General features: G+C 72.0%; 2 protein-coding genes and 1 long non-coding RNA gene across 6 annotated transcripts in view; 1 reads left to right on the top strand and 2 right to left on the bottom strand.

Annotated features, from left to right (window-relative positions):
- Window positions 1–3,008, bottom strand: part of LOC136786353 (uncharacterized) — a 6,685-nt gene extending 3,677 nt beyond the window's left edge. For both annotated transcript variants that reach the window (XR_010824808.1, XR_010824810.1), the window contains exon 1: window positions 2,899–3,008. This is a non-coding gene — a long non-coding RNA (uncharacterized lncRNA). The remainder of the gene's footprint in view (window positions 1–2,898) is intronic.
- Window positions 1–10,273, top strand: part of DBN1 (drebrin 1) — a 10,969-nt gene extending 696 nt beyond the window's left edge. Inside the window, exons 2-15 of one of the 3 annotated variants that reach the window (XM_066977000.1) lie at window positions 3,774–3,829; window positions 3,938–4,050; window positions 4,217–4,291; window positions 4,385–4,531; window positions 4,669–4,746; window positions 4,832–4,983; window positions 5,085–5,148; window positions 5,247–5,306; window positions 5,439–5,553; window positions 6,750–6,887; window positions 7,564–7,695; window positions 8,516–9,087; window positions 9,206–9,308; window positions 9,404–10,273. In XM_066977000.1, the coding sequence (XP_066833101.1) occupies window positions 3,774–3,829; window positions 3,938–4,050; window positions 4,217–4,291; window positions 4,385–4,531; window positions 4,669–4,746; window positions 4,832–4,983; window positions 5,085–5,148; window positions 5,247–5,306; window positions 5,439–5,553; window positions 6,750–6,887; window positions 7,564–7,695; window positions 8,516–9,087; window positions 9,206–9,308; window positions 9,404–9,474 (1,876 nt within the window). In that variant the 3' untranslated portion in view covers window positions 9,475–10,273. The remainder of the gene's footprint in view (window positions 1–3,773; window positions 3,830–3,937; window positions 4,051–4,216; window positions 4,292–4,384; window positions 4,532–4,668; window positions 4,747–4,831; window positions 4,984–5,084; window positions 5,149–5,246; window positions 5,307–5,438; window positions 5,554–6,749; window positions 6,888–7,563; window positions 7,696–8,515; window positions 9,088–9,205; window positions 9,309–9,403) is intronic. The other 2 variants (XM_066977001.1, XM_066977002.1) reach the window with 2 other exon arrangements.
- Window positions 10,274–10,390: 117 nt separating this feature from the next.
- PRR7 (proline rich 7, synaptic) lies at window positions 10,391–11,470 on the bottom strand. The gene is made up of 2 exons (XM_066977016.1): window positions 11,167–11,470; window positions 10,391–11,043 (listed from the first exon to the last, which is right to left on the bottom strand). Exons 1-2 carry the CDS (start codon window positions 11,468–11,470, stop codon window positions 10,655–10,657), a joined length of 693 nt encoding a protein of 230 aa, XP_066833117.1. The 3' UTR covers window positions 10,391–10,654.
- Window positions 11,471–11,497: the final 27 nt, after the last annotated feature.

Genomic DNA, 11,497 nt, shown 5'->3' on the forward strand with positions numbered 1-11,497 from the left:
TTTCCCCGCCGGTACCGTGCGTGGGGACAGGCCCGGGGGTCCCCCCGCTGCTGGGCCCGGTACCGGCATGCGGCGGATCCTCGCCATTGTCTGCGAGCGGAGCGCCCGGTGGTGGGATGGGGTGGGATGGGGTGGGATGGGACGGGACGCCCCCGGCCCGGCCCCGCTGGAGCCAGGCCTGCGGCCGGGATGGAGTTGGGGACCCCCCCGGGCCCGCTGCTCCCGCTCCCCGCAGCCCCCGGGGGGGTCAGTGGGTGCCGGGTCCCCGGGAGGGCCGTGCGGGGTCACCCCGGGGCTGGGCTGCAGTGAGCCAGGGCACGGGCTGGGGGCACCCTGGGGTGCTCGGCTGCACCCCAATTGCTCTGGCAACCCCATGCCGCAGGCCCGGCAGCTCCAGGCCCCGCCGCAGCCCCCAGACCTGCTGCAGCCCCAAAGCAGGAGCCGTCGGGGAGCACCTCCCACCGCAGCCCCGCTGCCGCCAGCCCCCTGCACCGGGCTGGCCCCGGGGACCCCCCCTCGTTGTCCCCTCAGTGCTCGCAGGGGGTGCTGCGGGCACCCGGGGGCTCAGCGGGGTGCCGTGCTCTGCTCCCCAGCCGGCTGCCCCCCGGGGCTGGGGGGGCACGGGCACGGCCCCCTCCCCGCCAGCCCCCCCTGCGGCCCCGCCGGCGGCGCGGTGGCCGAATGCGGTGCGTGGCGCCGGCCAGGAGGCAGCTGTCAGCCCCGGGTGCATCCCGCTTCCCGGCATCCGCCGCAAAGGCTCCCTCCCTGCCAAAGCTGCTGAGAGCAGCAGAAACGGTTCCCGGGAAGGCGAGCGGCAGAGCCTGGCCCCCCCCCCACGCCCCTGTTCCATCACCGAGCCCCGGGCGGGCAGCGAGCCCCCCACGGCCTCCGTCCTCGAGGCTGAGCTTCGCCCCGTCCTCCCCAGCCCGTGGTCACCCGCGGTGCCCGGTGCCAGCAGCATCCCCGCCGCAGGGCCCGGTGCCGGTGCCCACCCTGGGTGTGGGGTGGGGAGCAGTGCTGGCGGGGGGGGGGGGACGCATTGCCTGGGGTCTGTGGGGACCGTCCCCTGACGGTGGCACCGGGCAGGGTGAGCCGGGGCTGCGAGGACACTGCACCGGAGTGCGTGGTGCGCGCCGCTGGCTCTGGGGAACGCCGGGATCCCCGTGGCCTCGGGATGTTTAGTCTGGGATTTCCCCCCTCCCACCCCCCCCCCCCCCCCGCCTGCCCCCGAGCCCAGTCCTGGAGGGTCCGAGCCTCCCCTCCCCCTGCCCGGCCTCGCGGAGGCTGCTGGGGCCCATTACTCGATAGGAAAGGAATTTGGTGCTGCTTTCTGAGCACGCCGACTCCCTGGAGCTCGCAGCCACATTGGAAACACATGTGCCCGGGCTGGGGCAGGCGGGATGGGGCGACCCCCCCCCCCCCCGTCCGGACACGGCACGGGGGGCAGGCGGCCGTGGGGACACCGGGTGCCGGCACCCATGGGTGCTGTGCCCGGTGTGTTCCAGCTGCACCGGCGAGCGATGGGGGCTGCGGGAGGGCAGCGGGCTCCTGTTCCCCCCCTCCAGCAGCAATGGGGGTCCCCCGGCCACGATCACCCCCTCCCTGCCTGCCCCCTTGCACCCACAGGGGACCCCGGAGCCCAGGGTGCTGGGAAGGGGCTGGGGAAGCTGTGGGGACCTGGGGGGGGGGATTGCAGCCCCCAGACGGGGTCGGGGCTGCCCGCTGCAGCCCGCAGCCTCGCTGGTGGGGTTGGTCCCCGCTGCGGGGGCTCGTGGTGATGTTTTTGGGCTCCTGGGGCTGCTGCTGGCCCCCGTGGGGCTGGGAACGCTCAAACCATCCATCCCGGTGTGGGGCAGGGGCCGTTTTGGGGGTGATACCCGGGGTGGCAGGCCCCTGCCAAGCCCCGGCTGCCCCACGAGCACCCGTGGGTGCCGGCAGCAGCACCCAGCTCGGGCATCACCCTGCGTGGGGGGGTCCTGGGGTGGGGGGGTGGGCACCGGGTCCCCCAGCACCCACACGGCTGCCCCGGCGGCGACACCTCGGCTGTGCCCTACTTGTGCCCTCCCTTTGCATCCCGCTCCCTGAGCGCCCGGCTCCTGCCCGCAACCCTGAGCCCCCCCCCCCCCCCCCGCGGAATTGCAGCACCCCAAAAACCGCATCCTCCACCCCAATCCCAGGGGAAGCAGCAGGGCCGGGGCCGTGTTTGTTGCCTTTCCCCGGCGCAGAGGCACTGCGGACCGCGCCGCGCGGCCGCTCGGCTGCCCCCAGCCCCGGAGCCGGCGCCGATTAGCGGGATTTGGCCGGGCGGATTAAAGGCAATCCTGTTGGTGCAATTATCTGTGGCTCGCTGCAAGAGCCGGGCTGGGGGGGGGGGGCGCGGACCGGGGACATTGGGTGCGGGGGGGGTGAGGACGGAGGCTTGTTTTCCCCTCTTTGTTAGGCATGGCCCTAAATTCCCTTCGTTTCTCGGCTGGAAGGGGCCAGGATGGAGCCGGGTGGCTCCGATGTGGGGTTGGATCTGCCTGTGGGGGGCTGGCTGCTCCCCTCCCCATCCCCATCCCCATCCCCATCATCCCCATCCCCATCCCCATCCCTGCTCCCTTTCCCCATCCCCATCCCCTTCCTGGAAGCCGCCAGCTCCGATGAATTTGCCCTTTCCCAGCACCGCAGGGATTTTGGCACTGGGGCGAGCACCGCCTGGGTGCCGCCATGCCAATCGGCACAGCCGCCCGCCTGCCTTTATGGGGGGGGGGATGGATTTGGGATGGGGGACGGGGGGGGGGACGGGACGGGGGTCCGGCACGGGCTCCCCGGGAGCAGCGCGTGACGGTGGCGGGTTTGGGCGCCCGCCAGGCCCCCGCTGCCTGCCTGCCTCCCCCGCTCCCCTCCGCTAATCACCTCGTCATCGGGGCGAGCTGCATCCCAGCTGGGATGGGGGGGGGGTTGCCGTGGCGACGGAGGATGCTGGTTGCATGGCAACATCCATCCCTCGCCCACCCGCCCCGGACCCGGACCCATCCCGCACGCATCCCCTCTCCCCCCCCCATCCCCACCCCATAGCCTGCTGCCTGCACCGGGGGGGCCGCGAGGGCTGGCGGGGGGCTGCGGAGCCCCGGGGGGGCTCTCTGGGGCACGAGGGGGTTTTCCCAGCCTCGGTGAACGGTTTCCAAGGAACGGTCTCCATGACGGCCCCATCACACCCCGGCGGCACATTGATTTGCTGCTGCTGCTGGAGCTCCGGCGTCCTCCCCCGGCCTGGAGCCTGGCGGGCCGGCGGCTCACGCAGCCGGGAACGTGAGCGGCCCCGAGTTCCCCGTCAGGGCGCGGGGCTGTCCCCAAAGCCGGCTGTCCCCGTGGGGTTGGGGGGGGGGGGTCAGGGGTGGGCGTGCGGGGAGCTGGGAGCGCTGCAGGATGGGTGGTGGCACCCAGCTGGGCCCCGTGCCCCAGCCACCCCTGTGTCCCCCGTCCTCGGGACCTTGCCGTGTGGTTGTGAGGGTGGAGAAAAAGGCCCTGCCCTAAATCCTGGGGGCAGGGGCAGTGCCCAGTCCCTGCTCTGCAGCGCCCTGTGTGCCCCGTGCCTATGGGGCAGCCAGGCCCTTCGTGGTGCTGACGGGCAATGGGGGCTTGGGGGACCCTGGCGACACCTCAGGGACTGTCCCCGGGACCTGTCCCTGCCCCGGTCTCAGTGTCACCAGCACCAGAAAGGGGAGGTGAGGCTGCCCCGTGCTCCCCCTGGCTCTGCGGGGCCATTTCTCACCCCTCTGCCTCCCCAGGGCCCTCTACACGTACGAGGATGGCTCCGATGACCTGAAGCTGGCAGCGTCGGGAGGTAAGGTCCTCATCCCCCGTGGCCGGCTCCGCTTTCCCCAGCACCCATCCCGGCCGGGGGTCCCGGTGCCGGGTGGCTGTGAGCTGAGGGTGCTGTGTGCCCTGCCAGGAGGGGGTCTGCTGGAGCTCTCCGGCCACTTCGAGATCCAGAAGGTGATGTACGGCTTCTGCAGCGTCAAGGACCCCCAGGCCGTGCTCCCCAAATATGTCCTCGTCAACTGGGTGAGTAGGGGGAGCGCGCGGGCACCCCCTGCCCGGGGTCCCATGACAGTGCAGGTGCTATAGGGGAAGGGGTGTGGGTGCCCTGCAACGGTCAGTGGGGTGGGGGGCACGTGGGACCCCCCCCCTTGGCTCTGTCCCCCTCTCAGCTCCCCTCTGGCCACCGCAGGTGGGCGAGGACGTGCCCGACGCCCGCAAGTGCGCCTGTGCCAGCCACGTGGCCAAGATCGCCGAGTTCTTCCAGGTGGGTGACAACGGGGACGGGGGTGGTGGTGACCAGGGAGCCCGGGGTGACGGCCGGGGGGGGGGGGGGGTCTCTGACGTGTCTCGCCCCCAGGGCGTGGACGTGATCGTCAACGCCAGCAGCGTGGAGGACATCGACCCGGGGGCCATCGGGCAGCGGCTCTCCAACGGGCTGGCCCGCGTCTCCAGCCCCGTGCTGCACCGCCTGCGGCTGCGGGAGGACGAGAACGCCGAGCCCGTGGTAATGTCCCCTCGGTGGTGGCATCACCCTGCTGGCCAGGCCAGGCTCTGTCTGCCCCGGCCCGCCGCCCCCCGTGCCGCTTACTCGTATTCCCCTCGCTGGTCCCAGCCACCCCCCCTGACTCTGCTCCGTCCCAGGGCACGAGCTACCAGAAAACCGACGCCACCGTGGAGATGAAGCGGCTCAACCGGGAGCAGTTCTGGGAACAGGCCAAGGTCGGGGCAGCGGTGGGGGGTGGGGGTGGGTGTGGGATGTGCCCCGGGCCAGGCTGACGGCCCCGTCCCGACCCCGTCCCCGCAGAAAGAGGAGGAATTGCGCAAGGAGGAGGAGCGGAAAAAGGCGCTGGACGCGCGGCTGCGGTTCGAGCAGGAGCGCATGGAGCAGGAGAGGCTGGAGCAGGAGGAGCGGGAGCGGCGCTACCGGGAGCGCGAGGAGCAGATTGAGGAGCACAGGCACGGGGGAATTTGGGGTGGGCGTGTGGGTGTTGGGTCCCAACGGGGATGGGGACGGGTGTTGGTGGCAGTGCTCAGCCCTGCTCCCGTGCCCCTGGCAGGAGGAAGCAGCAGAGCATGGAGGCGGAGGAGGCCCGGCAGCGCCTGAAGGAGCAGTCCATCTTTGTGAGTGCCCCCGTGGGGACGCGGATGGGGGCTCTGGGGGCGGCGGTGCTGAGGGTGGCGGTGCTGAGGGTGGCGGTGACGGTGGCATTTCTTGGCAGGGGGAGCAGCAAGAGGAGGACGACAGGCAGCAGCTCCGGAAATCGGAGTCGGAGGTGGAGGTGAGCGCAGCAGCGCCCTGCCCGGCGCCGGTCTCCGCTCCCCAAGCTGGATGGGACCTGGAGCGGGTCACATCCGCGCTGCCGGGGGTGCCCCCCACGGGACGCGGGTCCCAGCCTGCCCCCTCCCCACAGGAGGCCGCTGCCATCATCGCCCAGCGACCCGACAACCCCCGGGACTTCTTCAAGCAGCAGGAGCGGGTGGCATCGGGCAGCAGCGACGCCATCTCACCGGGCAGCCACAGGACAGGTGAGGGGCTGGGGGGGGCACGGGGGGCCATGGAGCAGGTGAGTGCGGTGCCACGGGGGTGTCTGCGGCTCGCTGGGTCACAGAGGGATCGGGTGTCCCCTCTGCTGTCCCTTTGGCTGTGATTCTGGGTTCTGGGGGTATCGCTGCGGTCACCCTGCTCAGCACCACCACGGCTCCTCAGGTGGCCTCGCGTCTTCTTGCGCCTCCAGGGGGGTGCTGCAAAGAGGGGGGGGGGGCTCATCCCTCATCCTGCTCGCTGCTGGGTGCCCTCTGCCCACCCGTCTGCTGGCACGCAGGGTGGCGGCGTGGTCCGGCTGTGGGGACAGCTTGGGGACCGGGCGGTGGCTTGGGAAAGAAGCTCTGGAAGCTACAAAGGGCAGCGGCGGGACTGGGGCAGGGGGGCAGAAGTGGGGCGCCTGGTGTGCCCCCGGCCGAGTGTGTGTGGGGCACCCCGTGTGCCCCGTGGTGCTGTGCCCGCCCCAGGGTCCCTGGTGCCAGGGCAAGTGTGTGCAACAGGGCAGGGCGCCTCTTTTGGGGTCTGGGTGCTGCCAGCTGGCCCTGGCAGTGGGGCTGGCCCTGCCGAGGGCTCTCTGGGGGGTGGGGGTGGCTGGCAGGGGGTGCCCTACGGGGGGCTGGGCTGCCCTACAACGTGGGGTGTAGCCCTGGGGCTCCGCTTGTGGCTTTAGGGCAGGGGCTGGCTGTTCTTGGGGTGGGTGCCGCCGGCCGTGGGGCCACGCTGTGGGGCTGTGCCGTGGGTCAGGCTGCGGGCTGTGCCGTGGGGCTGTGCCGTGGGGCTGTGCTGTGTGTTCTTGCCGTGGGGCTGTGCCGTGGGGCCGTGCCTTGCAGTGATGTGCGCACTGTGGGTCGTGCTGTGGGCTGTGTTGTGGGGTCGTGCTGTGGGGCCGTGCTGGGCCTGAGCGAACAGAAGGCCCCGTGTCCTGTGGCTGTGTCCTGGCCTCTCTCCCCACCTGGCCTCTTGATGCTGCCTCCTGTCCTGCCGTCCTGCCGTCCTGCTGTCCTGCTGTCCTGCCGTCCTGCTGTCCCGCCGTCCTCCATCCCGCTGTCAGTGCTGCCTCCCCCCCGTCCTTTCCATCCCGGTGCCCCGGTGCCCCGGTCCCGCCGAGCAGGGACTGACCCATCTCTCTGCTCTCTCTCTCTCCGTCCGTCTGTCTGTCTGTCTTTCTTTCTCTCGGCAGGTCGTCTGCACTGTCCTTTCATAAAGACAGCTGACAGTGGGCCGCCTTCTTCCTCCTCCTCCTCCTCCTCCCCCCCGCGGACCCCCTTCCCCTATATCTCCTGCCACCGCACCCCAAACCTCTCCTCTTTCTTCCCATGTAGGTAGCTGGGAGCCCCCTGGGCACGCAGTCCCCCCCCCGGGGCCGAGCCCCGCACCCCTCCCCAACCCCTCCACGCGCTGGGCCCGGGGCACGAGGACGGAGCCGTGGGACCGACGGCCGAGCCAGCGCCCACCCGCGGGCACCCCGAGGGGACCGTGCGCCCTGTATGGCCGGGGCTGCCCCGTGGGACAGGCTGTGCCCAGGGACAAACGGGGACAGGGCAGAGCCGTGCCCGGGGAGGTGATGCTGTGCCCGTGGGGCAGCGAGGGACAGACGAGGCTGTGCTCAGGACCGTGCCTATGGGGCCGAAGGGGCCGTGTGGGGCTGTGCCCCCCGGCTGTCGGGGGGGGGAGCGGGCACAGCGCGGTGCCTGCGGAGAGGAGAGGCTGCGCCGGGGCGATGGGTGCGGGCAGGGCCAGTGTGTGCTGCGGCAGGGATCGGGGCTGCGGCTGTGTGGGGACACCCGGGGGGGACTCGGGTCTTGCAGCACCCATGGGTGCCTCCCCGCTGCTTCGCAGGAAGGCGATGAGCGGCGGCAGGTAGGTGGCGGCGTGCGTTTGTCAGCCGGTGGCCGGGCTGGCGTGGGGCAGGAGCGCGGGCGGCCCCGGGGCGCTGGATCCCCCTCCCCACCCGGGCACCCCCCCACCCCAAGCCGTGTCTCCCTTGTCCGCAGGCAGCCAGTCGGACGCCTACCGAAAGGCTTCGGCAGCGGGCTGCAGCCCCTGCGAGTCCAGCCCGGCCTCCACGCCGCTGGGCCAGCAGGGCGCCCGCGGCTCGGCCGAAGAGACGCCAGCAACGCCCAAAGGTGGGCGCGGGGCTGGCGGGCTGTCCGACGCCCCCGCAGACCCCACAAACCTCTGTGTGCCCCCCCCCCCCGATGTATCCCCTGCCGCCCCCGGGTCCCCCTTTGCATCGCTCAGCGCATCCCCGCCGCCCCTTCTGTATCGCCCGGCGCATCCCCTGCGGCTCGGCCGCGTCCCCGCCGTCTGCGCCACGTCCCCCGTGCGTCTCCGCTGCTCCCCGCCGCTGCGCCTGTCGTCGCTGCTGCATCCCTCGTGTAGCTGCTGCGTCCCCCCCATGCACCCCTGCCAGCTCCGGTGCACCCCCCCGGTGCATCCCCGCCATATCTGGTGCATCCTGCAGAACATCCCCGCTGCATCCCCACCGATCTCCATCCCTGCTGCATCCCCAACCACCTCCATCCCCGCTGTCCCCACTCCATTTCGCCCCCCCCCTGTACACCTCGGCCATCCCTGCTGCATCCCCCCCTACGTCCTCGCTGTCCCTCTGCACCCTCTGCTACATCCCCGCTGTCTCCTTCACACCCCTGGTGCATCCCTGCTTTCCCTTCTGCGTCTCCCATCCCCCTGTGCCTCCCAGCCACCCCCCCCCACACACACCCCCACCAGGGACCACCCATCCCCTCTGCACCCCCAGGTGATCATCTTACCCCACACCGTGTCCTATAAGTCCCTTGGTGCGTGCCATCAGTCCCCTCGCTGCCCAGCCAGCCCCCCTCAGCATCTCCCAACCCAAAGACCCCATCCCCATCCCCAGGTGCCCCCCAAGCCCTGCCCCGGGGCGTTGTGCCCCCGCTGACTGCTGTCCCCCCCGTCCCCTTGCAGACTCCCCAAGCCCCAGCAGCGCCCAGGTGGCCGAGCCAGCGGTGGCCGAGCAGCACTGGCCCTTCCCGGGCCCCGAGGACAAAGCCGCGGAGCCCCCGGGGGACGAGCCCGACCCCAGGCCGGCGTGGGCAGCCCCTGACGCCCTGGGGGACCTGGTGACCCTGGAGCCCACCGACCCGTCCCCGCTGCCCGCGGCGGCCGAGCCCCAGCCCACGGTGCCGCCCGGCGCCGCCGAGCCCCTCATCGAGCTGTGGCAGAGCGACGGCGCCGCCACCGCCACCGCCTGGCCCCTGCCCGTCGCCCCCACGCCCGCCCCCGAGGGACCCCCGGCCGCCCCCGACGAGGGGCCGCTGCTGAGCCTGGACGAGCTGCCCGAGCCCCCCGCCACCTTCTGCGACGCAGAGCGGGAGGAGATGGAGGAAGAGGAGGAGGAGGAAGAGGAGGAGGCCATTGCGGGGGGCCCCCACCCGGCGGGGCTCGGCTACCAGGACGCCGGCCCGGGCCACGAGCCCCCCCTCATCACCAACGGGGAGATGGCCCCCAAGGACGGCACGCCGGGCCGCGGCGAGCAGGTGAGCGTGGCCGGGGCGAGCACCGCAGGGGGGGGGGGGGGTCTTGGCACCGTGTCTGTGTTTGGTGGGGGTCCTGACCGTGGTGGCACTGTCGTGTGTCCCCAATAACCACCCCCAGGCCAGCGAGGGCTACTTCAGCCAGTCCCAGGAGGAGGAGGCGCCGCAGCCCGAGGAGCCATCGGCCAAAGCCCCCCAGCCCGTCTTCTACAACAAGCCCCCAGGTGAGTGGGGATGAGGGTTGAGGGGTGTGCGGGGGTGCGCGCGTCCCCGTTACGGGGGTCCCTGACCCCCCCCCCCCCTCGCCCCGTCCCCACAGAGATCGACATCACGTGCTGGGACGCGGACCCGCTGCCCGAGGAGGAGGAGAGCTTCGGGGGCGGCGTGTAAGGCTGGCCCCCGCTGCCGGCGCACGCAGCCAGGCCCCCGCCGATTCGGGGCGCGAGCGGCCGCGGCCAGGGGCCGGCCCCGGCCCCCTCCCCGCTGGGGCCCCGCAGGATGAGGCCTCCGGGCGGGAGCCAGGGGGGCCGCCCCGCAGCGCCCCCGCCCTGGGGCACCTTTTACAGCTCCCCCCCCTTCTCTTTCTCTCTCTTTTTTAAGTTGTCGGTAGGAGACGTGTCAGCCCCCCCATGACCCCCCGTTAGTTGCCCCCCCCCCCCCCCCCCCCGACCCGCCCTGGCTCCCTGTACTGGGGGGGGGGGGGGGGGAAATGGGGTATGCGTGCAGCCCCCCCCATGTCCCATGTCCGGCTGTGGGATAGGGGCCTCTCTTCTCTTCTCGCCCTCCCCCTGCCCCCCCCCCAGTACTTTGCACGAGTTCAACAAAAAAAATGAAAAAAACAGAAAAAAAAACAGCGGAATAATAATAATAATAATAAATGAATATGGCAATAAAGTGACCCTACCGAGGCGAGGCTGCGGCCGGCGGTACACCCCCCCCCCCCCCCCCCCCAACCCCAAAACCCTGCGGGGATGTGGGGAGCCGGCGTGGGGCTCCCCCCCTCCCCTCCTTGCCAGGAGCCCCCCCCCCCGGGCGCAGGGCTTGCCCGCCGGAGCCCCCTCCCCATTTCCCTCCCCGCTTCGCCCCTCGCTTGGCCCCTTTCTCCCCCTACGGTAACTGTTTTTGGAAAGCACAAGTTCTGTAACGGCGGCGTGCTGATGTATGTTAATAAATAAAAGCGACTCCCACGGGGGCTGCCGCCTGCTGGGGGGTGGGCGTGGGAGGGCTGGGGCGGGGGGGGGGGGGGGGGGAACAGGGACCCCGCCACCCCAGGGAGCCCCGCGACGCCAGCCCGGGGGCGAGGCGATCGGGATCCACAAACTTTTATTCTCAAACTGTAACAAACAAAATAAGAAACAGAGCAGAGTCCGAGCCCGGCTCCGGGCCCCCCCCCCCCGGCCGTGGGGGTGCCAGCAGGGGACGGGTGGGGGGCGAGACGGGGAACCAGCCCCTTCCGCGCTGGCGGCGATGGCCCGCGACCGGGACGTCGTCCCCGGGAACAGCGGGTGGCCGAGCCCCCCCGGTGTCGGGGGGACACCCGCAGGCGGCTGCGGCTCCCCCAGGGCCACCCCTAGACGGCCGTAGTCCTGCCGAAGAGGGGCATGGAGACCGGGAGGTGCCACGGCCCCGGCTCGTAGGTGTCCCTGCTGCTGAGCTCCGAGTCCGTCCAGCTGGGGAACATGCGCGGGGAGCACTCTGCCTGCAGGTAAAGGTCCGGGCAGGCCGGCCCGGGGCTGGCCGAGCGGGGCAGGTGCAGCGCCGAGCCGTAGCCGGCGTCGAGGAAAAGGGGTTTGTAGCTGGGGGGCTGCTCCTGCTTCTCCAGCCGCTCATGGCTCAGGAAGGGCGCGTTGATCTTGCGGTAGAGCCCGCGCGTGTCCATCAGCACCTCGCTGTACGGCGGGGGGGGCTCCGCCATCAGCAGCGCCTCTTCGTAGCACGGCGGCTTCGACAGGTCCGACTCTGCCGGGCAAAGCCCCCCCCCCCCGGCGTCAGCGCCGACCCCCGGCCACCACCGCGCTCCCCGGCGAGGCGGGCGCGCGACCCGCGGCGGCGCCCCGGCGGCGCCCCGCTGCTGCTCCTTACCGTGCCGGCAGCTCCAGGGCCGCGGGGGCGGGATGTGGGGGTGGTGGTGGTGGTGGTGGTGGGGCTCCATGCGGAGCCGGTGGGGGACGGCGATGCCGGGGGGGCTGCCCCCGTAGCCCTCGTAGTGCAGCGGCTCCAGCTCCAGCGCGCGCAGGCTCTGCTCCCGCAGCCGCTCCTCCTGCTGCCGCTTCACCCGCCGCCGCAGGTAGCTGCAGAAGCAGCACAGCAGCACGATGAGCCCCCAGATGAGCCAGAAGCCCGCGAAGCAGGTGAGGAAGGTGTAGGTGCCCTGGGACATCACCATCTTCGCCGCCGCCGGCCCGCGGGGGGA

The sequence above is a fragment of the Anser cygnoides genome, chromosome 14 (genome assembly GCF_040182565.1).
Source record: "Anser cygnoides isolate HZ-2024a breed goose chromosome 14, Taihu_goose_T2T_genome, whole genome shotgun sequence".
Classification (NCBI taxonomy): Eukaryota; Metazoa; Chordata; class Aves; order Anseriformes; family Anatidae; genus Anser; species Anser cygnoides.

Bases quoted from the DNA above. Each gene is read 5' to 3' on its own strand.
- PRR7 (XM_066977016.1), bottom strand. From the start codon at position 11,470: ATGGTGATGTCCCAGGGCACCTACACCTTCCTCACCTGCTTCGCGGGC. The intron at 11,044-11,166 runs GTAAGGAGCAGC...TTTGCCCGGCAG, and splicing joins GCCCTGGAGCTGCCGGCACG to AGTCGGACCTGTCGAAGCCG.